The 25340-nt window shown below is 39.6% G+C and overlaps 4 protein-coding genes across 4 annotated transcripts; 3 read left to right on the plus strand and 1 right to left on the minus strand.

Annotated features, from left to right (window-relative positions):
- Positions 1-494: 494 nt before the first annotated feature.
- Positions 495-1706, plus strand: LOC108826255 (B3 domain-containing protein At5g60142). The gene is made up of 3 exons (XM_018599645.2): positions 495-629; positions 691-761; positions 871-1706. Exons 1-3 carry the CDS (start codon positions 620-622, stop codon positions 1426-1428), a joined length of 639 nt encoding a protein of 212 aa, XP_018455147.2. The 5' UTR covers positions 495-619; the 3' UTR covers positions 1429-1706.
- Positions 1707-2118: 412 nt separating this feature from the next.
- LOC108828434 (B3 domain-containing protein At5g60130-like) lies at positions 2119-8555 on the plus strand. The gene is made up of 5 exons (XM_018602130.2): positions 2119-2254; positions 2332-2402; positions 2490-2748; positions 7775-8052; positions 8139-8555. Exons 1-5 carry the CDS (start codon positions 2245-2247, stop codon positions 8394-8396), a joined length of 876 nt encoding a protein of 291 aa, XP_018457632.2. The 5' UTR covers positions 2119-2244; the 3' UTR covers positions 8397-8555.
- A 119-nt stretch (positions 8556-8674) lies between these two features.
- LOC108828433 (AP2-like ethylene-responsive transcription factor TOE2) lies at positions 8675-12157 on the minus strand. The gene is made up of 10 exons (XM_018602129.2): positions 11277-12157; positions 11166-11191; positions 11042-11072; positions 10842-10929; positions 10614-10759; positions 10427-10518; positions 10195-10292; positions 9876-9989; positions 9223-9561; positions 8675-8915 (listed from the first exon to the last, which is right to left on the minus strand). The coding sequence occupies exons 1-9, from the start codon at positions 11747-11749 to the stop codon at positions 9250-9252; spliced, it is 1380 nt and encodes a 459-aa protein (XP_018457631.1). The 5' UTR covers positions 11750-12157; the 3' UTR covers positions 8675-8915; positions 9223-9249.
- On the plus strand, positions 12045-14246 carry LOC108824576 (ATP-dependent zinc metalloprotease FTSH 2, chloroplastic-like). The gene is made up of 4 exons (XM_018598000.1): positions 12045-12245; positions 13535-13645; positions 13690-13923; positions 14004-14246. Exons 1-4 carry the CDS (start codon positions 12045-12047, stop codon positions 14244-14246), a joined length of 789 nt encoding a protein of 262 aa, XP_018453502.1.
- Positions 14247-25340: the final 11094 nt, after the last annotated feature.

Consider the following 25340-nt stretch of genomic DNA (forward strand, 5'->3'; position numbering starts at 1 on the left):
TGGGCCTTGAGCCTACTTTGGAGCTCTTTCTAACTCATTCTTTAGAGCATCTTTATTGTTATATTCCAACACATCTTAAGACAATATAATAAAATGAAAAAATTGAAATAGTGATCACAGATGTGTATCTCAAGGTCTTCCACTAGAAGTGTTTTGGTGAGATTATTAGGGTGACATGACACTAAATTTTACTTTTTACTTTATTTTATTAATTTTTCACATTTAAAATATATCTCTCCACTTATACCATTAAAGATGCTCTAGCTTAACATTTTATTGCAACAGTCAGACTTGTTTTCACTTGAGTTCAGGCTAAGCTATTTATTGGTTTTCCGGTTCGAATTTAACCGGATCGGTTCAGTTAGTGGAGCATCAAAGTAAAAGTAGGCAAGTGACAGTTGTCTAGTAGTATCAATAATGTTATTTTTTACCGTTTGAAGGAACAAGGCGTTAAACAGAGGACAAGCCTCTGTTTTATACTACAAAAGGCAAACTATGGGATGGGAGATAAGTAATATAGACAAAGCTTTTTTTTTTGTATTTAGAAAGAAGGTAAGAAGAGTCTGAGATATATCTTTACTTCCCCCAAAAGAAATCAAGATCACAAAGAGGTGACACAATGAACAAAGGTTGCCCCTATACTCTTGATTTTCCAGTTAATCCTATTTTACAATTTTTGTTTTCGAACAGGTGATTCTTCTGATGATTGTATTCCAAAGTTCTTCAAAGTGTACCTACCTGATGATTCTGGAGATGATCTGGTAAATAAAAAAAACAAATACTTCTCTTCACTCTGTTTCTATCTTCAAACTGTTTTACGTTCACCATTATCTGTAAGATTTGGTTCAAAGTTGTAGATGCTTTTTGCAGGACATACCGATTTCTTTCAACAGCTACTTACCAAAGTCCTTGCCTGAATACATAATTGTTAGAAGCATTTATGGAAACATTTGGAAACTGAAGTTGAGGAAACGTTGTGGTAATGTTGAGAAAATTTCTATGGTTAATGGATGGAAGAGAATCGTAAAGGACGAAGATCTAAAGGGCGGAGAGTTCTTGGGTTTCGAGTTTGATGGCTCTCGTCTTTTCAACTTCTGTATCTACGGCCACGCAACTTGTAAAAGGCTTGGAAATTCAGTGAAAACTAAAGAGAGCAAAGATGGATCTGAGAGTGCTGATATCATAGTCATTGATGATGATGATGATGATGATGATGATGATGATAATCAAGATTCTGGTGACGAAGATATCGTAGTTATTGATGATGATAGTTCTAATGATGTTAGTAGTGGGCAAGGTTCTGGTATGGAAGATCAATCTACAAAAGATATCATAGTTATTGATGAGGATAGCAGTGATGGTGATTATACTGATGCCGATGAAGATGATGATGGAAGGAGTGGAGTTGAGACAGAGTTAAGAGAGTGAAGTCTACGGATAAAATGATATGCGAAGTGAATAATGGTCTGGCTCGTGCTCGTGACATCAAAGTCCATTTTATAAGTGGATATATGAAGCTTTATGTGTTAATAATGTGTAAGGATGCTAAAATATCTTTGGTAGGTTTTAATCAAGACAGTTTATCATTTTCAGTACTCTCTGTTATCTATTATATAATCTACCCCCTGTGGTGTTGTTTGTGTGTCTGCAACATGTAGTGACGAAAGTCTCATATAATAAGAACGTAGTATCTGTTATACACAGTTTGTTCTTGACTTTGTACAATGCATGGTTGGGTTAATAATCTCAAAGACATTACAGCACAATCACAAATATATAACCAGAGAGATCAGGAAAGGATTCCAATTTCTAAACAACCCTTGCAAAAAAGAAAAAAAAGATAATTAAACAATGTAAATCACGCTTTTATGTAATATGGAATTTGTAGCCAACTCAACTGAACCTATGAACTCTTACTTAGACCGACCCATTTCTCGTGGGGTTCGTGGGCTTCGTGGGCCTTGGCGGGTAATTTTTGTTCTCACAGACGAATTAAATTTGCATTTTGTGGGAAGCGTAAAAGTGAGTGGTCTGTTTCCTATTTGAAGGAAAAAAGCAGAGAAACAGAGTGCAGTCTCTGTTTTCACAATATTCCTACAAAAGTAGAAACTCCCCCCCCCCATTTGATGTAAATTAACCCCCACCAAGATCACAAAAAAATTTAGGGTTTGTAGAGTCGCCTTATCTCATCTTTACTTCCCAAAAGTAGGATCAGCACAAAGAGAGAGAGAGAGAGAGACGACAATGAAGAAAGGTTTCTTCCTTTACTCTCTTCTTCCCTTCTTCTTGATTCTCCATTTTGAATTGTATCTGACTTCTTCTGTAAAACAGGAGATTCTTGTGTTGATCGTCTTCCCAAGTTCTTCAGAGTGTACCTACCTAACGACTCCGGAGACGATCTCGTAAAAAAAAAATCAAACTTTCTCTTCACTCTGTTTTTCCTTCTAGGGTTTGAAAACTGGTAGATCGTGTTTTTTTTTTTTTTGCAGGAGATACCAGTCTCTTTCAGCAGCTATTTACCAAGCTCTGTTCCTAAGGACGTGACCGTTAGAAGCATCAACGGAAACGTCTGGAAACTGAAGTTGAGGAAACGTCGTGGTGATCCTGCGAAGTTCTCGATGGTGGATGGGTGGAAGAGGATCGTCAAGGACGAAGATCTGAAAGGCGGGGAGTTCTTGGCTTTTGAGTTCGATGGCTCTCGTCTCTTCGACTTCTGTATTTACGGCCAAGGAACCTGTAAAAAGCTTGGGAAATTTTAGTGAAACAAAGGTTGAACAGAAAAGCTCTCTTGAGCACAACAATGGTGGAACCGACTCGAGAGAGAAGAGACAAAATGGGGAAAACTTTTCTGTTAGCTTTTTATTAAAGTAGTCAAATGACTATATACACTTGTTGTAACAACCTAACCGGAACAAACCGGGTATCAATATACAAAGACTAAACCAAATATACATAACCGACATTTCAATACATCAATATTCCCCCTCAAGATGGAGCATATATGTTAATAATGCCCATCTTGCCTAATAGATGTCGGAAAGGATTAGGATATAACGGTTTAGTAAGTAAATCTGCAAGTTGATTAACAGACCTCACATGAAGAGTCTTGATCTGTCCCATCTTTACTCGTTCCCGAACAATGTGGCAAGCTCTCTCCATGTGCTTAGTACGCTCATGGAAGACAGAGTTATTAGCAATATGAAGTGCTGCAGTGTTGTCACAATAAAGAGGAGCAGGTTCTGAAATGTCTATCCAAAGGTCCTCAAGAAGATTTCGAAACCAAAGCATTTCTCTCACTGCATCAGACATAGCTCGATATTCAGACTCAGCAGAGGAGTTGGAGACCACTTCTTGCTTGTTTGATTTCCAAGAAACCAAAGCTGGCCCAACGAACATACAGAAACCGGAGACACTTCGTCTAGTGTCGGGACAAGTACTCCAATCAGCATCAGCAAAAGCAGAGAGCTTCAAGTCTGATTCTGTTGGATAAAATAGACCTTGTCCTATAGTTCCTTTAAGATAGCGTAGGACCTTGTAAGCAGCGAGAAGATGAGGGACTCGGGGAGCTGAAGTGAACTGACATAGTTTATGCACTGCAAAGGTGATGTCAGGCCGAGTGAAGGTAAGGTACAGAAGCTTGCCAATAAGACGTCTGTAAGATTCCACATCAGATAAAAGCTCACCATCCTCAAGTGAAAGTTTGATGCTAGGATCCATGGGTATTGAGGAAGGTTTCGAACCAAGGAGACCAGTTTCTGTCAAGAGATCAAGGACATACTTGCGTTGACAGATGCTTATGCCAGTAGATGATCGAGCTATCTCCAAGCCAAGGAAATAACGAAGCTCACCCAAATCTCGAAGTTTGAATGCCGTTTTCAGAGCTTCCTTGAGCAGAGCAGTAGCTTTGTCACAGCTGCTAGCAATAATTATGTCATCGACATAGACAAGAACCGCCATGTAAACGTTACCAGAGCTCTTGAGAAATAATGTGTGATCACCAGATGAAGTTTGAAAGCCTAGTTCAAGCAGAGTTGCAGAGAATTTCAGGAACCACTGACGGGATGCTTGCTTTAAACCGTACAGTGACTTCTTGAGCTTACAAACAGCATTGGGAGGAAGGGATTCCCCCTGTCTTCCTGCGTATCCAGGAGGTAAGGTCATGTAAATCTCTTCCTCTAGGTCGCCATTGAGGAAGGCGTTGGAGATGTCCAGTTGAGAAAGGGACCACCCTTTAGCAGCAGCCACAACAAGGAGAAGCTTGACAGTGGCTAGTTTAGCGACAGGTGAGAATGTCTCAACATAATCCAAGCCCTCTTGCTGTGTGTAACCCTTAGCCACAAGGCGAGATTTATATCTCTCAATCGTTCCATCAGCATTGAGTTTGATCTTGTAAACCCACTTGCAACCGACAGCTTTCTTTCCTTCAGGTAGAGAACAAATCAACCAAGTTCCATTGTCTTCAAGAGCAGTAATCTCAATATCCATTGATTCACACCATTCCTTAAACTTGATTGCTTGAGCATAGGTAGATGGCTCAGGAGCGCTGTTAACTGCATTGATAAAAATCATATACGGATCTGACAATGCGTCATATGATAGGACATTGGAGATAGGATGCTCGGTAGAGGAATTCACAGCGTAGCAGTGATAGTCCTTGAGGTGACCTGGTGGTTTAGTTGCTCTACGGGTAGAGCCTGAAGTAACAGAGTGATCAGGCATTGGTGTGGTTCCAGAGGTGGTAGCATCATGATCACGAGTAGTTGAACCAACAGGTGGGAAGAACATCTCAGCATCAGTGGTGATCACAGGTTTCTGAAGTGGGAATATGTCTTCATAGAAGATAACATTTCGTGAGACAAAGATCGTGTTGCTCTGAAGATCCATCAGCTTATAACCCTTGGATCCAGAAGGATAGCCAATAAAGACACAAGCTTTAGCACGGTCTTGAAATTTGTGGCGTTGCTTCGGTGAAGTGTTTGCATAACACAAGCAACCAAAGGTCTTGAGATGAGTATAGTCAGGTTCCTTTTGATGAAGAATCTCGAATGGAGTCTTGTTGTCAAGAAGAGGTGAAGGCGTCCTGTTGATAAGGAAGACCGCCGTGAGTACACACTCACCCCATAGAGACAAAGGAACGTGAGACTGAAAGAGAAGAGCCCGCGCAACGTTCAAGATGTGTTGGTGTTTACGTTCTACCACCGAGTTCTGCTCAGGTGTCTCAGGGCAGGAGTGGTGAGCAATGATCCCTTTTCGTTTGTAAAGCTCCTCAAACCGTAGCTCTGGAGCATTGTCTGAGCGAACAGACTTAACCTTTACATTGAACTGTGTCTCAACCATTGTTATGAACGACGGAAACACTTGGAGCACATCACTCTTGTGTTTGAGAAGGTAGATCCATGTTGCACGAGAGTGGTCATCGACAATAGTAAGGAAGTAACGATGACCATCTTGTGTTTCTTCACAGAATGGACCCCAAACATCTATGTGGAGGCGTTCAAAGATCGTTGAGCAAATGTTCTTTCTTAAAGGAAAAGGTAACTTCTTCTGTTTAGCTCTTTGGCAAATATCGCAATGCATCAATCCTTTATTCTTAAATTTAGAAATCCCAAGAACATTGGTAAGAGTATCCAAACGAGAAAAAGAAGTGTGGCCAAGTCTGCGATGCCAAACAGAAGCATCAATAACTGAATTTGCAACAAAAGAAGTTGAAACAGAGTCTTCAAAAGCTGCATCTTCTCCATCCAAGATGTATAGGTTCGCAATCCGTCTACCTCGTCCAATCATCAATCCCTTGGAAAGATCCTGAATGACACAACACTCAGGATCAAAAATAATCCGAGAACCAAGGTCTGTGGTTAAGGAGCTGATACTGATAAGGTTTAAACGGAAGGCAGGGATATAAAGCACATTCTGCAAGGTGATAGTACTGTTGATAACAACAGAACCAACTCCACCAATGGCAACTGTCTGACCAGTGGGGAGATTCACATGACGCTTGATGGAAGTGTCAAGCGAAACAAATAAAGATTTGTCATGTGAGACGTGATGCGTTGCACCAGAGTCAATGATCCAAGTTTTCACAGTAGTTACATACTCAGAGACAGTAAGAATACCAATGAATCTGAATGTGGAGTGTGAAAAAACAATACCAGAGGGGCTAGCAACAGAGGAACTGGTGGAAAGTGATGAGCTTCCAGCACTGAAGTTCACAGAAGGAGCAGGCTGGAGCTGAGAAGAGAAGTAGGCAATGAAGTCTTGAATCTGATCTTTACTGAGATTCCCAACCAAACTATCCAAGCCACCAGTGGACGACTTCTCTGAAGTAGTAACCGAAGCAGCTACAGCAGGAGAAGAAGTCGACTTGCTATGAATGGGTTTGCCTTTCTTCCATCCAATAGGGTAGCCATGAAGCTTGTAGCAACGATCAATCACATGTCCTTCAACGCCACAATGAGAGCAAATGGGTCTGTTGGGTTTCTTTTGGAAAGCGTTAAGAGAACCCTGAGAACCCGCAGATACAGAGTCTTGTGACTCAGTAGTGGCTTGAGGCGAGCTGACTTGAAAGGCAGCAGGAATCACGGGTGCGTTGAACAAGCGCTGGCTGTCGTCTTGGTCAAGGATGTTGCATATCTCAGCTAGATCTGGAAGGGGTTTCTTCATGATAATCTGACCACGAATAACAGAGTACTTTTCGTTCAAACCAGCGAGGAACTTGATGGTTCTGGAGCGATCCACCTTTGCTTGGGCTTGTCTTTGACCAGCACAGTTGAAGCTCTGACAACAAGCGCAAGGATCAGCAACCTCAGAGTTATCGAGATTATCCCAGAGGGTCTTCAAGGTGGTGTAGTACAAAGACAGATCCATCGAGCCCTGGCGAAGATCTTGTATTTGTTGAACGAGTTGAAAAGTTCTGGGTAAGTTGGTTTTGTGAAAACGATCATGGAGATCTTTCCAAATCTGAGCAGCATCGTCAAAGGAAAGAATGCTTCCATAGATTTGTTTAGAGACCGAGTTCAAAAGCCACGACTTTACCATACTGTTGCATCGAGACCAGATTCGAAACAGAGGGTTAACGTCAACAGGACGAGGAAGAGAGTTGTCAATGAAAGCGATCTTGTTCTTAGCATCCAGTGCTATCTTCATCGCAGAACTCCATTGACCATAGTTCGACCCATCCAGCTGTACAGAGACAATCAACAGGCCTGGATGATCGGCGTGATGGAGAAACAACGGAGAGTGAACGCTATCGGGGTTCATCGAAGCAGCAGCAGCAAACGGAGTCCCCAAAAACGAAGCTGGAACAGCCTCAGAAGCAGAGGCGGGACTAGCGACAGGAGGAACGGAGCTGACGGCGCGAGCGAAGCGACCACGACGGTTGCGGCGAAGAGTAACCACCATTGGAGCAGAAAAGGACCAAACTTGGAGCAGAAAGAACCAAACTTGGAGCAGAAAGAACCAAACTTGGAGAAGAATGGTGAAAAGAAGATCGATCGAAGCAGAAAGAAAAGGATACAAAGATGTTGAGCTAGAGCTCAATGCTCTGATACCATTTTAGTGAAACAAAGGTTGAACAGAAAAGCTCTCTTGAGCACAACAATGGTGGAACCGACTCGAGAGAGAAGAGACAAAATGGGGAAAACTTTTCTGTTAGCTTTTTATTAAAGTAGTCAAATGACTATATACACTTGTTGTAACAACCTAACCGGAACAAACCGGGTATCAATATACAAAGACTAAACCAAATATACATAACCGACATTTCAATACATCAATAGGAAACCCACAGAGATCGAAGAAGATGAATCTGATGATGACGACGATGACGATGATGATGTCATTGTTATTAATGATGAAGATGATGATGATGGTGATGATGTTGAGGCCGATAATGATGATGTTGAGGCCAATGACGAGGATGTGGATGTTAATGATGAGGATCTTGATGTGGACGATGGTATGGAGGCTGATGATGATGATGATAGAAAGGTTCTGGATGATCCGGATAGCCCGTCCTTTACTGTGATCCTAAACCCGAAGAAAAAGAGCCAACTGGTAATAAGAAAAGATCTTTTGACACTTGATTTGGTTATATATGTTGTGCTTTTGTGTTTCTTTAATCCATCATGCATGTCATGCAGCTCATCCCGTCTCACATTATGAAAGACTACAACATACACTTCACTGAGCGTATAGCTATCATCGACCCGCTCGTGGCTAAGTTCGGGACGTTGGAGAGGAAAATCAAGTTTCAGGATAACGGAAGTGTGTTCGTCAAGGGATTTGGAAGTGTCTTCAGAAGGAACAACGTGACAACTGCTGATAAGATGGTAATTGAGGTGAAGAAGAATGGTAATAATGTAGCTCACATTCTCAAGGTCCACATTGTTAGGGGATGAATGATGAGTCTCTCCCTCTCGGTTTATGTAGTCTTTGCATGTGTTTGTGTTTTAGCACCATTATATGTAAGGATGCTTTTATGATTTCGTTTTATAGCTATGGATTATGTTGTGAAAGATGTTTTTAAATTAACTTTGGTTAAAGACGTTTTCTACATAGAGTTCCTGAGTCTCATCAAGTCTCTATGATTATGTTGTCTATACATATCATGTTGTCTTGCTGCCTGCAACTGTGTCTTGTGTTGTTTAGTTATGACAAGGAAAAGTCTCACAGTACATTCATACAAATAGATTGCATTGAGTTTGAACAAGGTTATCCGAATCAATCTCAGAGACATCATAGTAATATGACAAATGGGGGTTTTGGTTTCTGTGTTTGTAATTTACCCCCTGACTTTTTTATATGTTACAAATCAAAAGAAGAGTGAGAAGCAAACAATGGCAAATAGAGTGCAATATATTTTCTGGGATTTTCCTTCCACAGTCAAGTTGTTCCTAACTTTCGGCGATGTTTGGAACCTGCACGTTGACGTAAGAAGAATTTTGTTACTCACAGTTTTATATGACCTTCAAGAAACTATTAACAGAAGACACGAGGAGGATAATGCTCTACAAGACTTTTGTCTTATTCCTATGTTCACTAAACATTTCTCATTCTCCTTTCAAGTTTAATCCATCAAAAGATTCATACTACTACACGCATCTCAAACTTTAGAGATCTTCCATCAAAATTGGATTCTTACTTTTTTGTGGATTCTAAGCAAAACGTATTAAACAGGATGAGGAAACTGCAACTTGTGTATGAGTTATTCCTAAAAACTCTTACCTTGAGTGTGGCGGAGGAATCAGGACGCTATGGTGGTGATTGTGAGCGGTTACTGTCATGTTTGTGGTGGTTTCGAGATGTGTAATCAGATGGGTGGATGACATAAAGACCTGGCATATTCAGATTGAGGAAAGGCTGAGAAGGATGAAAAGTAGCAGTGGATGACGAAGGCGGGTGTGTAGCTGAGTGTGAGAATCCTGATGATGCTGCATTTGAGAGCAGTGGCAATGCTGTCGCTGTTGTGGCTGTTCCACCACTGGACTGATCTTGCGCTTGCCATGTCCTGGCTGGGAAACTTTGGGAAGACCGTGGCATAAAGCCTTCCTTTGGTGTTCTTTCCTGGAGACGAGAATTGAATTTTTTACGACATATATAGAACTAACAAGCAAAAACATAACATAACGCTAACAAGCAAAACATAATACTCTGCGGAAAGTACTTCTCACTGAGCAAATATCACAACAGTCGCCACCTGCTGAATATCTAGTTGCACAAATTACACTCCTAAATCGAGCAAGTTTGCTAAGTTTTGAAAAACCCTTATTTCATATGGTGTTCTAGTTCTTGACAGAAGGAACCGAAGATTTGTGCAAGTTATACTTATATGCAGTAACACCAGTTAGATATAAAGAGATGTGAGTTTATGGTATTACCATGGATGAAAAGAACGCAGAAGGATGGACATGCCGGTTAATAAGATGGTCTGGACCCCTCTTCAAGAAATTGAAAGGTGTATCACATGTTGATGCAGCCATGTGGTTCTCCATCTGTGATTATAAATGGAAGAACAAGAAACTCATGAACCAAGAAAGAACCATGAGAATTCTAGCTAGTTAATTGGGAAAATTAGCTTTGAGTTGCAAGATAGCGATGTGATATGGACAAAGTAACATTTGACCAACGGTTGCAGCAAACAGCCAAACACATATCAAAGTAAATCATATTTGGTGAACAACAGAGAAAAAGATGCACCTTGGAGTTCCTTCCACATACGATATTGTTAAGGTTTTGCTTTGGACTATCTCCCAGTGAAAGAGAGATTCCCAAATTGAGGTCGAGCTTAGAATTAGCTATAGTTAGTAAACATGTTAACAAGTTAGTAAGAGCTTCATACACACAGAGAAGAAATATCACGGATGGCAGCAAAACCTGCACAGAAATCGACCAGTTAAACAAGCAAGGAACCGAGTATCAATTGCATTACCTGCCTCCGGAATAATCCGGGATGCATGAGGCTCGATTAAAGAAGCAGCCTCCCTTCCATTCCATTTTGTGGCTGTCGCCTTGTCATAAACCCTGCTTCCATAAAGATTCCAAATAGATAAAATTCAGGATGAAAGACACAACATGTGTAAAGGCCAAAAATTTAGATCCCTGGAGAAGTTGATTACATGTTTCCATTTAACTGCTCCCTTTGAGCTCCCCACCCGCCAATCTTGTGCAAAGCAACTCCTTGATATTTTGAATTATTCCTCGAGAAACCAGAGCTCTGACGCCTAAGTACTTGTACAACTTCCTCTTTGGAAAGATTCGCCATCTGAAAAGTTGGATAACCAGAGTAAGAACACACATCAAAGCATCCATGTCTTGAGTACATTTTCTAAATCCGTAACCAAAACCTGCTTGAGATCCTCTTCATAATCGCTGATAACGAAATTGATGTCAGCCTCCAGACCCCTGAACTTTACAGCAGCTCGATCATACGCCCTGCATCAAAAAATGTTGAAACTTGAACTTAAAGAAACATCCATTTTATTGTACAATAAGCAAAAACAGTTGAGACATCAATAAGATCATATATATGCAAATGCATTGTTACCTAGCTGCAGCATGGGCAGTGTCAAATCCACCTGTTGAATTAAAAAAGAATGAAACTTAATTATAGAGAGCAATAAACACAGATGAAACCACCTCACGGTGGGTAAAACTGATAGAAGCCATACCTAAATAAACTTGTTTACCGCAATCCCTGCAACAATGGAGAAACGAAAAGATTATTATTACACAACAACAAACTCCTCATCCTATATAAATCAAAGAGAAGTAGATTTTACCAGATATGCGATTCCCATCTTCCAGTCCTCCTATAAAAAGTAACACCTCTATACTGAGAACTCTTAGACCTAGGCCCTCTCCTGCTCTTCTTCACCGGCTGTGCGGCCGGTGGCTGCATAACCACCCTCGCAGCATCTCCGCCTTGATCCCCTCCTCTCAGGAAGGAAATATCAACGGAGGTCCTGGAACTCTGCCCGCTCAAATCAACAAAACTCGCACCATCTCCATCCCCTTTAGCAGCAACAGGAAAGAACTCCTTAGTCGTTTCTTCTCGACCTCCTCCTCCTCCTCCTCCTTTGAGTATCTCAAACTGAAACTTAACGGTGGGTGTGGAACACAGCTCCTCTTCACCATCGATGCAGCTGGAAGCCTCGGCATTGACTAGGGAAGAGTTGGACGTCACTGATTCATCCATCTGATTCAAAACCTCCTTCTCTAGGTTGAGATTGAGATTGAGGTTGAGATCCAGCATTAATCTCAAATAAAATAAAAAAGTCAAAAGCTCACAGAGTAGGAGGACAACTATCGCTTTAAACACAATTACGATCAAAAGGTTATCCGATCAACTGACTCAGCGATCGATCGCCGTCGCAATTGGAAATGAGCAGAGATCGGGACAAAATCACATTACAGTGAGGTAAGAATCTTCTTCACACAAGCAGAGGAGACGAGAGGAGAGTAGAGAATCAACGGAGGAGATTACATGGATTTACAGATGACGACGGAGATTATTAAGGAGACTTGGTGTGGCGATGAGAGTGATGTGAATGATAATAGACTTTCCTTCGCCGGAGGAGGAAGAGGAAGAGATTCTCGTCTCGTCTCGTCGCCTCGCGTCGGGGAATGAAAATGATGATGGGACTCGTAAGCCGAGTCTAGTGGCAACCTTTATCTCTATTTATTATTATTCGCTTCCATCTTTCTCGCCTATTGGATTACCGGTTATCCCCGGTTCCCGGTTCCATTGGGTAAACTCTGCCAACGTGCTACTCGTTTTGTTTTGTTAACTTGAACATGATGTGTTAGAATTTTAAATTATTAGTGTAATTAAGAAACTGCAGCATGATTATCTACATTTAACTCACTGCACTAAATGTGTGTTAAGCTTTTTCTGATTTCGTTACCGAACCAAAGGAAGTCATAAATTGGCAGTAAATATCGAAAAAGTTAAAAAAACAAAAACGAATATAGTCGTTCATAACTTTGAAGATGTAATCATTTATGAGCGGGTCCTATATGTGCAGATATGTCTCTCTCACCAAAAAGAAATGTCTCATGATTATTGATTTAAATAGATTCCAACTAATGTAAGAAATAAGTTGTACAAACTAAAAATAACTACAAGTACTTATATGTGGATTACTTTCTTGTAAAAGAATGTACATATCAGGTTTGATAATTCTAGTGTTTCTTATTTGACATAGTGATGAAATTTGATTTTTTTTTGTGTTTGACGGTTCGACAGTCATACACGAATTAGCTAAGGTGTTTTAAATTGAAAATTGTCGTATATTTTTGTACAAAATGTCTAAACAATCCAATGATCAATTATGTTTACAGAAAATCACTTTATTAAAAAACATATGATTTTATGTAATAATGTTTTTCCTTCAAGTTCTACAACAATGAAATTGTTCCGGTACACTTTAACATGTCTATATCTATAAAGAAAAGATGTATCCCACCTGCTGACACATCAGCGTCCACGTCAGAAATTTGGTTACCCAGCATCTGACACGTGTCCAATTCTCTAGACGCACCGTATCAATTACTCCATGTTATCATGGGCTTCGTCTGCGTGTCCTGCGATTGGGCTTTGTGCGGTTGGGCGTGTTATTCGGCCCGGATACCCTCTAACCCTAGAACGTCGGAAGAGAAGAAACGAGATTCGTCATTCCCCTTCTCACGGTGGCGAGGCGGTGACGTTTACGCTGCTTCTTCCCACAGCCTAAAACGGTTTATGTTATCGTCTTAACTCCCATTGATTCCTCTTCCACGATCTGTTTTCAAAGCTTTTTGGATCTGAGAGTTCAGTATAAATATATGTTAAAATTCTTCTCCTCGAACAGATCTTCTGTTCGTTTTCTTTTTTTTTGAACTCTGAAAATGTTGTACTTTTGTGTAATTCGTTTCTTTTTTATAATAGATTTTTCAGATGTTTTTACTCTTTGTGTAGTGTTTTAGCAGAAGATAAATCTTTAAAAGGTGGATTCAGTTTCATGCGTGGTAGTTGTATTCTTACTGTGTTGTTGATTAGTTTATTTTACTCTTGGCTGGTGCTGGGAAGACGCTCTCGGCGAAAGCTATTGCCGGGGAAGCTGGTGTGCCTTTCTTCTCCGTCTCCGGATCTGAGTTTATTGAGATGTTTGTAGGTGTTGGTGCCTCGAGGGTCCGTGATCTTTTTTTTTTCAGAAGGCCAAGGAGAACGCGTCTTGCATTGTCTTTGTAGATGAGATTGATGTTGTTGGTAGGCAAAGAGGAACAGGAATTGGTGGAGGTAATGATGAAAGAGAGCAGACTTTGAATCAGCTGCTAACTGAGATGGATGGGTTTGAAGGTAACACTGGTATTATCATTGGTGCTGCAACCAATAGAGCAGACATCTTGACTCTGCTTTTGCTGAGGCCGGGACGGTTTGACCGACCAGTACTATCTGATTCATGCAACATTGATATTATATTATCTTTTAGTAAAAGCTGGTGCTAAGCTATGAGTTTGTGATGCAGGTAAGTGTTGATGTTCCAGACATCAAGGGGATAACAGATATTCTCAAGGTTCATGCTGGTATTAAGAAGTTTGAAAATGATGTCTCACTTGAAGTGATAGCGATGAGAACACCTGGATTTAGTGGAGCAGATCTTGCTAATCTGTTGAATGAGGCTACCATATTGGCTGGACGACGTGCCAAGACAGCGATATCATCGAAAGAGATTGATGACTCCGTTGACACTTTTTTAATGTGTACGTAAGTTTGTAGTAATCAGTGATTAACACTTTTATGCTTGGACGCTTCACGGAAAGATGCTTGGGTCAACTAGAGTGGTTACTCTTCTAGCGTTCAATCCAAAATAAATGTCCAATGTGAAAAGTCACTGCAGATGGTCGTTTTATGAATGAATAAAGTCATCCATTAAACATAGAAATCCAGTATATATGTTAGCTCTTTAACTTGGGATTGATAGGAAAGATGCTTGGGTCAACTAGAGTGGTTTTTCTTCTAGCGTTATTCTTCTGCTACCTCTGAACCGATTTTAACTTACTGATCTCATCAGTTTCATTGCAGGAACAGCAGCCAATGTGTTATTGAACACTTTTAATCTTTTATGCTTCGACGAAGACATTGTTTTCTAAAAATACAAATTCTGATTTTTTGAGACTCTTGACTCTGTTTTGATTTTAAATTTAGTTAACAGACAACTGTCTTATCTTTGAGTTTTGCATTTCCGGTTCTGATGGAACCATCATAGTAAAACTTACACATAAGCCCAATTATTGGTTACAAATACAGAGCCTCTAATATGTATTTACTATGTTTCAGTGGTTAAATATTTCCATGGAATATATCGTACTACTTTATTCACCCATAAAACAAAATAAATATATTCCAAATAAATCAACGCAACCGCTGCATGACATAACCTCATAAAATCTATAATCCAGTCAGCATAAATTATTCTAACATTATTAGTAACGCAAATAATTATTGTAAACGATATATTTTTTTTTTCTAAAACATTCAATAAAACTATATTTTCCATATGTTTTTGTAGTCATTTTGATTATGTTATCAATATTTATATTTCAACTACTAAATTTTAATCAGAAATATATCAGTTATCAGTTTATAATCAGTTTTAAAGTTCCAAATATAAAATATACGGAAAAAAATTAAAACCCCTAAGATTATTTCTGACATTTTACTCTTACATTAAAATTATCAACTCATTGCCATGATACATCTTTTTCACCAAAAGTGCATCGTTAATCAGTTTATATCAAATTTAAGCTATCCAACATGTCGATATACAATATTTTAATGTTATTATTTTCGGTTTACATGACTAATAATTAACTGTCCTAATAAGAATTTTTCCACCTCTATATTTTACTAATCTAATCTATTAAAACTGAAGTACATATTAGATTTGACCCTAACTTTTCCTAAATATTTACAATAGAATGCCACTAACATTAAAACACAGTAGTTTTGCATATTTAATAACCAATTACTTATCTTTTTAATCACGCCATTTTTTAACTTCCTATATCTTTGAACAATTCTTAAATAATATACGTAAAGGATCTTAAAAGATATTCATATATCCTTAATAGTTGTGTGACGATTAAAATGATGAAACTATCTCAAATCTAACAGGGATGAAGATTCGAAGGATTACTGGGTTTCTCTGTAATTAATGGAGAAAATAATCGCATGTTACAGCATCGGAAGGGTTTTGTTGATCTCGATCAGTGGAGAATATGCAATTCTTAGTTCAGAGATTTCCAGATACCAGCATAAAAGGCAAGGCTTACTCTGTTCTGATTTTTTAGAAGAGCAGACATGTTTATATATTTGAGGGATAGATTTGTTGTTCATGATATCTTAGGTTGCAATACGCAGTCTCTGCTCCTGTGTTTTTCACTTTTATGTTTATCATAATTCAGTGAAACAAGTTTCTTAATGGATTCATCAGCTGTTAATTCCAGAAACAAATTTCAGGCTTATTTTTTTCATTGATATGAAGGTGGATATTGGCAGAAAAAGTTGTTAATCGGGAGAGATGAAAGAGGTCATATTTTTTGACTTTTGTGTTCAATAGAAAAAAATACAAAAAAAAAATTAGTTAAGTTGAAAACAACATGTGTACTTTTTTATTTCCCAATTTTTATTTGTGGGTCTTCTCCATTAATAATATAGTAAAGTATTTTCTTTGTAATGTATTATGATCCATATTAATAACCACACTATGTAGTTAAAATAAAAATTAGTGAATCGGAACTGAACCGAACTTTCTAAATACCCTAGCCGATCCTAAACCTGCGGAAACAAAAAAACCAAAAAACTGAATCGGAACCGAATCACCCGAGGTTTATGTAAATATTGAAATTATTAAATTTTGAAAATATATGTACGTGATTTAAAGTTTGAATTGAAACTTATTAATGATGTTACATTTTTATCCTACAGTAAAACATGTTAGTTAATTTTTTTTTAACTTATATAACTAAAGATATATTTAAACATAGATCGAAAATATTTTTTTATTATTACATAACTAACACAACATACATCCAATACAAAAATAATAATAAGACCAGCAACACAATATATAGTATCAGAAATTTAACTAACAAAGTGTGTTGGCATAAAAAAAAAACTAAAGAAGTGTAAATGCAAACATTAAATTGTTGTGTTTGACATATTATATTTATCTTAGTTAAAACAAAAACTCGTGTGGACGCTATTATCTAAACCATGTTTAATACTTAAACTAAACCATTTAAAATTAACCAACCATTACGTCTGTACCACCTCAAATAAAGCAACGGCTTTAACAACTTTAACAAACTACATCAATTTAATAATCCAGTCAATATTAACAAACCATAAAATAATCACTAAGTAAGACAACTCACATTCATCACAAATCAATTTGTCCCAGTCTACTCGGGTTAGACGGACCTTGAATTTGCAAAAATCTTATATGATATATCTTCCCATTAATCACAAATATATTTATCTACATATTAACTACGCAAATATAATTTATCTAGATAACTAATAAGAATACTTATTAAATTAGTATATTACAATATATTCTCTTTAACAAAACAGTTCATATGTAACTCTAAATTCTGATATATGAACCAAATTAAAATAATAACTAAATAGCTCAATTCAATAATTTAGATTATTAGCTAATTTTTTTAAAAAAAAATCTATTTATTTTTAATTTTTCTATCTAAACATGTATTTATTTAAAGAAAATATCAATATCAAATGTGAAATTTATATATAACTTTAACTAAAAATATATTATATTTTTAAAAAATCCAGAAATATTTTTATTACTAATAAAAGACAGTAAACCATAGAAAGATAAACACAAACTTCTAATTTATAAAGTTCAGAAGCTAAACACATTGAGTAACACAAACAAATATCAAAACTGAATAACTATAAATATATAACAAAATTTATACCCGCACGGGTGTGCGGGTCAAAACTCTAGTCTATATTTACAAATTCTTTCTTTCCTCGCAATTTTATTTATATTCATCCAATTCTAGAAAATTACAAAACAATGTAATACCACAACCAACTCTCAACTATAATTAGCGCATCAATTACCTAAAGGAAAATCATCTAATCTTCTAGATAGTATGGTTTATTTAGTCTTTACAAACAATAATGTCGACAAAATTTAACAACAAATCTATATTTTACAATAATAATAGATAAGATTAAATATTATATCTAACTATTTAAATTATTTTCTAATTTACATCCCGCCCGTAGGGCGGGCCAATCCTAGTTTCATATAAACAACAAATCAAAAAGAAATGAAAGAGAAGCCATATCTAATTAACTCGCATTTAATCTTATGCCTTGAGTCTAGTTTAAAAGTAGTGTGAAACAAAGAGATTAAAGCAACCAAGAAACTGCAGGTAGGTTTACAAGGGTAATCATAAAGTGAAACAAAATTCTTCAGATAATTAGACACATTCGTTCTTCTTTTGCAAAGCGACAAAGCTTAGCTACTCATCTACTAGGAGAAATAGTTAGGTAAAAGCTTCGCTTAGTTTTTACATGGACAATTGCTTTGGCACCTTAATGCATCGAGAGTTCGAACTCAGGTTTTACAGTCGTATAACGAAAATGACCCAAAAAATATCTTTGCTTGTGTCCAAACGATTCTCTTTTTCTTTATAAATGTTTTATTATAGTGGGGTAGGTCAAATGATAATGTCGACTAGCTTTAGCCGGTTGCCAAAAGTGGAATGTCAGAAAAATCTCGAAGATCATGAATCTCAACGAATAGAATGTATGCACATGTACAACAGAGATTGCGCCCCAGCCACTTCTCATTCTCAGGTCAAAGTCTTCCTCATCTGTTTATCTGATCTGACGGCCCACGTCCGTTTTTACTTTCCTAAAATTTAGGAGTTCTACCTTATTTTTTCTAAGAGTGCGATTGGTAAATCTTAGCGTAACTGGGCGTAATAATTATAGAGGAACTAAGAGTAACACTACTAGAGTAAATAAATACTCTCTCTGTTTCAAAATAGACGAAGTTTTAGGATTGTGCACGATTATTAAGAAACTTGTTTTTTAATTTAAAAGTATCATTAAAATATAAATTAAAAATTGTTCAACCAATCACAAAATAAATTACATTTTATTATTAGTTACACAGTTTTTGATAAAATTAAAAAGTACATTGATATACTAAAATATCAACTATTTTGAAACATCAAAAATTCCCTAAAACATCATTTATTTAGAAACGGAGGGAGTATAATAAAGAAAGAAAAGATGTCAAATCAAGCGTAATACATTTTTTTCTTCGAAGAACAAGAGGAAAAAATCAACTAATTTACTCTATTTAAATAGTTACTGGCAGAAAAATAGGTGAAAAACTTTCAACCTGATTGGTTTAATATTAGCTGAACTGGGAGTAAAAATGTTTTCCACCAAAAATATAACGCCACATGTACTATTCAGTCAGACCCTAAGATTTCTACTGTTTTTAATAGTTAATGCATTTATATAGTTTCATTTTCATTTCATTTTTTGTTTCTACATTTGTCACGATTTGCATTTTTCTTTTGCCTAAATGTCAAAGTGAAATTGGATTTTTGGAGTCACGGACTAAGGGTTATACTTTTACATTTTGCTTTAATTATAATATTATAATACATCGAGATTTGTTGTATATATTGGTATAATGATGATAGGCTGATAGCCATATGTTGGACATAAACCATCACTAAAGATTATGAAGAAATTATAAAATAAAAAAATTAATCTCTAGTATATAATTCTTTAGTCAAAAGTCAAAACAAATAATATGATAGTTAGCAAAAAAAACAAACAAATTATGATAGTATTACTATTTACTCCTATCTCTTTACAGCTACGGCGCTGAATCGCCAACGTCTTGCCAACTCTGTACAAGTTCTTCTTTTTTTTTTTTTTTTTGAACTGAATTTTGCATATAAATTAAAAGAGAAAAAGTAGCAAAAGCAGCCAGAAGCCCACTTTAATACAACCCATCCAGAAACTCATTAGAACCTAATTGCCCTTAATAATGAAAGCCCAAAAGGAAAAAAGAAAAAAGAAAAAAGAAAAAAGAAAGAAGCCCAAGCCTCCTTAGTCTAGCAAATGAAAAGAGACGAGAACAAAAGAGGAAAATGAAAAACGAGAAAACCCTAAGCAGAGAAGAAGAAAAAAGGAAATAAAACAGAGGGGGGGGGGTGATCACGATGGGAACAAGGTGAACCATAGTTGACTCAGATCACTGGCGAGAGCGCTGCGGTGTGGTCGAAGGGATGAGATGCGGTTTCTGATGATGATGGCTATCCGCTTGATGATCCGATCCTGAGAGTGATAAATTCGGCGATGGAGGCGATTGTTGCGTTCCCACCAGAGTTCGTAGATCGTAGCTTGCCAAGCGAGGGTGGAGAGGTAAATCTTCTGCTTGTTCCCGGTCTGAGACAGGAGAGAGTGAGTTGTGTCTTCCCAAGAAGAAGACTGTGGAGTAAGGCCGAGACCTGCAGCAAAATGAGACCAGACAGCTGAAGAGTAGGAGCAAGAGAGAAATAGATGGTTCCTTGATTCGCTTTCTCTATTACAGAGGAGGCACATCGAGTCTGTTTGAAGACCCCAAGACAGCAGCCGATCTCTAGTAGGACTTCGGTTCAGCAACATTAACCAGGCTAGCGTCATATGCTTAGGGATCCCATTCTTGATCCAGATCAGAGAGTACCATGGCACGTTGGGGAGTGGTTCAAGCAGAGAGCGGTATACTTGAGCACTTGAGAATGATTTTTGCGCTTTGCCATTGACGAGCCACAGGGGAGAGCTTGGAGAGTCAGAAAGGGAGATCGTTGTGAGATGGATGAGTAGTTCTTCAATTTCCGGAGATCTCGCAGACTGGATTCTCCATCCATCGTCTCTCCAAACATCTATCACCATGGCGCTAAGCGGGACACCGGTGAGACGAGGCCCATTGTTACCCACAAAAGCAATGAGCTTTCCAAACTTAGTCCAGGGATCGCTCCAAAAGCTAATGCCTTCACCATCTCCCGGGACAATCCGGAACCATTGCAAGACTGTATCTCTCTCAAGCAGAATCTGTTTAAACAACCAGGTATGGCTTTGTCTCGGTTTCATTTGCCAAAAGCTTTCATCTTTGATAACATTGTCTTTCATCCATGATGCCCAAATAGATTCCGACCGAAAGAGGAGCAGCCAGAGAAGTTTGATGGTGCAAGTCCTATTCCATAGTTCCAGGTTACGGAGACCGAGTCCACCTTGCTGCTTTGGATGCGTGACCTTCTCCCATGCGACCCGAGCGACGTATTTTCCTTCAAGAGTGCCTTTCCAAAGGAAGGCATTGCACATTTTGTCGATGGCATGGATGCATTCTTTCGGTAAGACAAACGCCCCACACCAGAAGTTAGATATTCCTGCAATAACTGTCGAGATAAGAACTTGCCTTCCGGCAAAAGAAAGATATTTTGATGTCCAAGCATTTATCTTATTTCTTATTTGTTGCAGCATAGGTTCGCAGTTGGCCATTGAGAGCTTCCTGGAATTGAGGGGTAGGCCAAGGTAACGGACGGGCAGGGAGCCTAGAGAAAAGCCAGTCGCTTGAGTGATCGAGGCTGCTTCTTCTTCCGAGAGGCCGCTTGTGAAAACGCTTGATTTCTGTACACTGATGGCGAGGCCAGAGAAAGCTTCAAAGTTCTGAAGGACCTGGATGACTCCTTGCACCGAGGACAGCGAGCCATCAGTGAAGATGAGCAAATCGTCGGCAAAGCACAGGTGGGTAAGCTTCGAGTCTTGACAGTTCGGGTGATAGCCTATTAACCCTGTTTCAGCCGCTTCGTTTAATCTTTGAGAAAGAGTGTTCATGACTATCCCAAACAGGTACGGGGAAAGAGGGTCACCCTGCCGGAGTCCTCTTGTACCATCGAAGTAACCGTGAAGCCTGCCGTTAATACCCACCGAGTAGGAGGGTGAGGAGTAGCAAGAAGAGAGCCATTGGATATAGTCGTTGGGTAGATTCAGCGACTGCAGGCACGCGAGCAGATAGTCCCATCTTACTGAATCGAATGCTTTGGCAATGTCAATCTTCAAAGTAAGTTTCTTTTGTCCTCTAGATAGGTGATAGCCTGAGACAATTTCTGAAGCAAGTAGGCAGTTCTCTGTTAGTAGGCGGCCCTGAATGAAAGCTGTTTGGTTAGGAAGGATGATAGAGGGGAGTAGGGGTTTAAGGCGGGCTACAAGTAATTTAGAGATCACTTTGTAGAGGGTATTACAGCAGGAGATTGGTCTGTAGTCTTTAATGATGGAGGCTCCGGGGAATTTAGGTAAAAGGGTGAGGATAGTGGCGTTTGTGGTTTTAGGTAGGTAAGAGGTTTGAAAGAAAAGGGTGATGGCTTTTATAATTTCCGGTCCAATGAGGCTCCATGTTGCTTTGTAAAAACCTGAAGTATACCCGTCAGGACCAGGACTCTTATTTGGGTTCAATCGAAACATGACCTTGGTAATTTCTTCTGGTGTAGGGATTTTGGAGAGCAGAGCAGCTTGGGCTAGCGAGCAAGAGAAACGATCAGACCGAATCATATTCGCTACTTGGAGTATCATCGCCATTGTTGTGTTAGGAGTTTCAGGTCCAAGGATGCTGCAGAAGTGATTGACAGCAAGAGTACCTATAGCTTCAGGTGTGGTGGCTTCGATTCCCAAAGCACTTATCATTATAGTGATAGAGTTATAGGCTTTCCTTGCTTTGGCTACTTTGTGAAAGTAGCTAGTGTTTAAGTCGCCACATTGCAGCCAGTGGATTCGAGATAGTTGTTTGAAGTATTCCTCCTCTACCCGTTTTAGCAGGTGAAGCTTAGCCGAGATTTCTTTTTCTGCTGTGAAGTTCAAAGAGTTTGGTTGCTGGAGAGAAAGTACCTGCGCATCATTCAACAAACGGTTAGTCTCACTCACTCTTTTCTGTATATCTGAAAAAATTTCTTTGTTGAGCTTCTTGAGCTCTCTCTTTAACTCTTTTAGCTTAACACTCAGAGACTGAAGAGAGTGAATCTCGTTTTCTATGCAAATCCAGGTATCAGCAACTAGGGATAGGAAGTCAGGGTGGAGGGTTAGGTAGTTGAAAAATTTGAAGGGCTTTGATCCAGCAAGGGGGAGCGGGGCGTCAAGGGTAATATGGCAGGGGGAGTGGTCTGAGATGTCTGGAGCAAGGAAGTTAGCAATGCTACGGGGGAATGAGTCAAGCCATGCTTCATTTATCAATGCCCTATCCAGTTTCTTGGCAATTGGATCTTCAGGACGCTTGTTGGTCCATGTAAATAGTTCGCCATGGTAACGAAGGTCTCTGATTTCAAGTTGGCTAAGGCAAGTATTAAACGCCGCCATAGGAGGAGAGATGACAGAGAAGGTAGGGTCAGAGTGCTCATCAGGATGGGTAATCTCATTGAAATCCCCTCCCACTAGCCAGGGCTGATCTTCAAGAGCCAGCGAAGATTGAATCTGAAGAAGCTCGACCCAGAGTTCATTCCTCTCCTCAGCAGTATTGGCAGCGTAGACAGCGGTGAAATAGAAGGTAACAGCGGCTAAAGATTCCACTCGACAGGTCATAGATTGGCGGGATTGATGAAGTATCACAACGTTAAGGTGCGGTTTCCAGATGATGATGATACGACCATCATGATCCGATTGGTGATTGGAAGCAAAGGACCAGTTTGGACAAAGGGAGTTCAAAACAGCGGGCAAGTTTGATTCTTTAATATGGGTTTCTAAAAGGGTACCTAGACTAGAATGATGAGAATAAAGCCACCTCCGAAAATTAGAATGTTTATCAGGTTCGTTAATGCCTCTGACATTCCACAAAAATAGGTTTTCTGACATAAAAATATTTAATGGGTTGGTTTCACTCCTACAGGAAGGAGCGATCCCTCGGTGGGGAGAGTATTAGGAGCAAGGGGAGGGTTTAGAGAAGGGGAGGGAGGCGGGTCCAAATCTAAAGGGGCAAAAGGGTTAGCGGAAAGAAGGAAACGTGATTCAGGGAAGGGAAGAGGAGGAGGGGTTTTTCTGGAGGGGATGGGTTTTATAGGCTTTGGATGATGGATAGCAGGTAAAGCAACTAAATGAGAAATTTGCTTAGGCTGCAGCAAGAGGGGATCATGGTTGAAAGAAACAGAGAGGCTAGGGGAGGGTGGGGATGAAGGCAGGGATGGTTCAGGGAGGTGAGGGCGGGGAGAGGAAGGAGGGGAGATAATAGAGCCATCGGGATCAAGACAGAGAGAGGTAGAAGCCATGGGGTCTATTGATTCTGTAGGCACTACTACAGTAGCTTGAGTCAAGGCTGAAGAGTCCGAAGGAGACTGAGAAACGGGGATTATAGGAGGGATAGGAGTCTCCATTGCAGGTGCAGAAGAAGAAGGAGCGGCGTTTTTCGTGGAATCAGTAGTTTGCTTTCGTCTCCATACACCTGAAGGGCAGTGAGTTTGAAGATGTCCTAAGTCACCACAGCAGGTACAGATGGGGGGGACCCAAGGGTATTCAATGGATACAGTGACCACATCTCCATTTTCCCTTTCCAGCTCACCGAATTTAGGTAGGGGTTTAGTGACATCCACTCTGCATTTAATGTGGGCAACATTAATATTTGTCATTTTCCTTGTAAACTCATCCACTTCTAATGGATGTCCTAGCAGGTCACCCACTCTTCCAAGACCCTCCTGCGTATAGAGATCAAAAGGAATTCCCTTGAAGTGTGCCCACAGAGGCATGGAAGTGAAGACAGGCGGTGTCACAGCCACTGAATCCGACCATTGCACGACATAGAAGAGCACACTCCCTACATGCCAGAACTCTTGCTCAACTATCTTTTTCCGCAGTTCTGAATTTGGGATTCTGACCAGCATGGATCTTGACTCGGGTCTCAGGTGAGTTTCCAGTTTCATACCTTTTCCCCATATGTGGGATAAAACACTTTGGATTTGACTGAAAGATGGGGTTTTTCCTAGGAAGACACCCATAACAAAATCTTGATGCAAGGCAGCTCCTTTTTGGAAAACAGAGTCTGGAATTTTAATTCTAGGGATGCCTTCAGCAGAGAAGGAGGGATTGGAGACTTTTTTGAGGCTTCTGTCTATGGATTTCTTGAAGTTCTGAGCCCAGTTGGCTGCAGGAGAGGCGGAGGATACAGGGGGCTGAGGGGCAGGAGGGGAGGGCTGAGAAGGCGGCGGAATAGGGTTTAGTGGAGGGAGAGAGGGTGACTGGTTAACGTGAGAGGAGAGGGCTGGGAAAGAGGTTGGGTCTAGTAAATTTACAGTACTTGAAGCTTCCAACATAGTTGAATCTCCGGTAACGGTAGCCGGAGTAGTAGGGTTTTGCACGCTTGCATTCCTTGGAGAAACTGCAATAGGGTTTTCAGCCAGAGGAAGGGAGACAGAGGGAGGCGGAGGGGGACCGAGAAGGGCTGAAGAGACAGGTGAACCAGCAGGTAAGGAAGGAAGAGTCCAGGGGGAGCTCATAGAAGAGAACTTTTGAGGGTTGAAAGAAGAATGAGATGGAGAAGGAAGCAACGGCGGGAGTTTAGTAAGGGGAAGGATAGGTTCAGTGGAGGATAGGTCGAAGTCCGTTGGGAAGGGAGGGAGGGGCGGCGGCCGGAAGGGAGATCCAGCCATGGGTTGCGGTGGTAGGGTTGCTGGGAGACAGGGGTTTGCACAGAAAACAAGACGCTAGAGAGAAAAGAGGTTTTTGAAAAACGTAGATCTTAAACTTTAAAAGTATGTACAATCCTGTACAAGTTCTTCTTTAT

This window comes from Raphanus sativus, chromosome 9 (genome assembly GCF_000801105.2).
Source record: "Raphanus sativus cultivar WK10039 chromosome 9, ASM80110v3, whole genome shotgun sequence".
Lineage (NCBI taxonomy): Eukaryota > Viridiplantae > Streptophyta > Magnoliopsida > Brassicales > Brassicaceae > Raphanus > Raphanus sativus.

What these genes read in the sequence shown, in the direction of transcription:
- LOC108828434 (XM_018602130.2), top strand. An exon ending in AGGAACCTGTAAAAAGCTTG is followed by an intron (nt 2,749 to 7,774) that starts GGAAATTTTAGT and finishes AATACATCAATA; the next exon opens with GGAAACCCACAGAGATCGAA. An exon ending in CGAAGAAAAAGAGCCAACTG is followed by an intron (nt 8,053 to 8,138) that starts GTAATAAGAAAA and finishes CATGTCATGCAG; the next exon opens with CTCATCCCGTCTCACATTAT.
- LOC108824576 (XM_018598000.1), top strand. Translation starts at nt 12,045, where the DNA reads ATGATAATAGACTTTCCTTCGCCGGAGGAGGAAGAGGAAGAGATTCTC. An exon ending in CCGGTTCCCGGTTCCATTGG is followed by an intron (nt 12,246 to 13,534) that starts GTAAACTCTGCC and finishes GTTGTTGATTAG; the next exon opens with TTTATTTTACTCTTGGCTGG. An exon ending in CGGGACGGTTTGACCGACCA is followed by an intron (nt 13,924 to 14,003) that starts GTACTATCTGAT and finishes TTTGTGATGCAG; the next exon opens with GTAAGTGTTGATGTTCCAGA.
- LOC108828433 (XM_018602129.2), bottom strand. Translation starts at nt 11,749, where the DNA reads ATGCTGGATCTCAACCTCAATCTCAATCTCAACCTAGAGAAGGAGGTT. An exon ending in GAGCAGTTAAATGGAAACAT is followed by an intron (nt 10,519 to 10,613) that starts GTAATCAACTTC and finishes TTATGGAAGCAG; the next exon opens with GGTTTATGACAAGGCGACAG. An exon ending in CTGCGTTCTTTTCATCCATG is followed by an intron (nt 9,562 to 9,875) that starts GTAATACCATAA and finishes TCTCGTCTCCAG; the next exon opens with GAAAGAACACCAAAGGAAGG.
- LOC108826255 (XM_018599645.2), top strand. An exon ending in ATGATTCTGGAGATGATCTG is followed by an intron (nt 762 to 870) that starts GTAAATAAAAAA and finishes TGCTTTTTGCAG; the next exon opens with GACATACCGATTTCTTTCAA.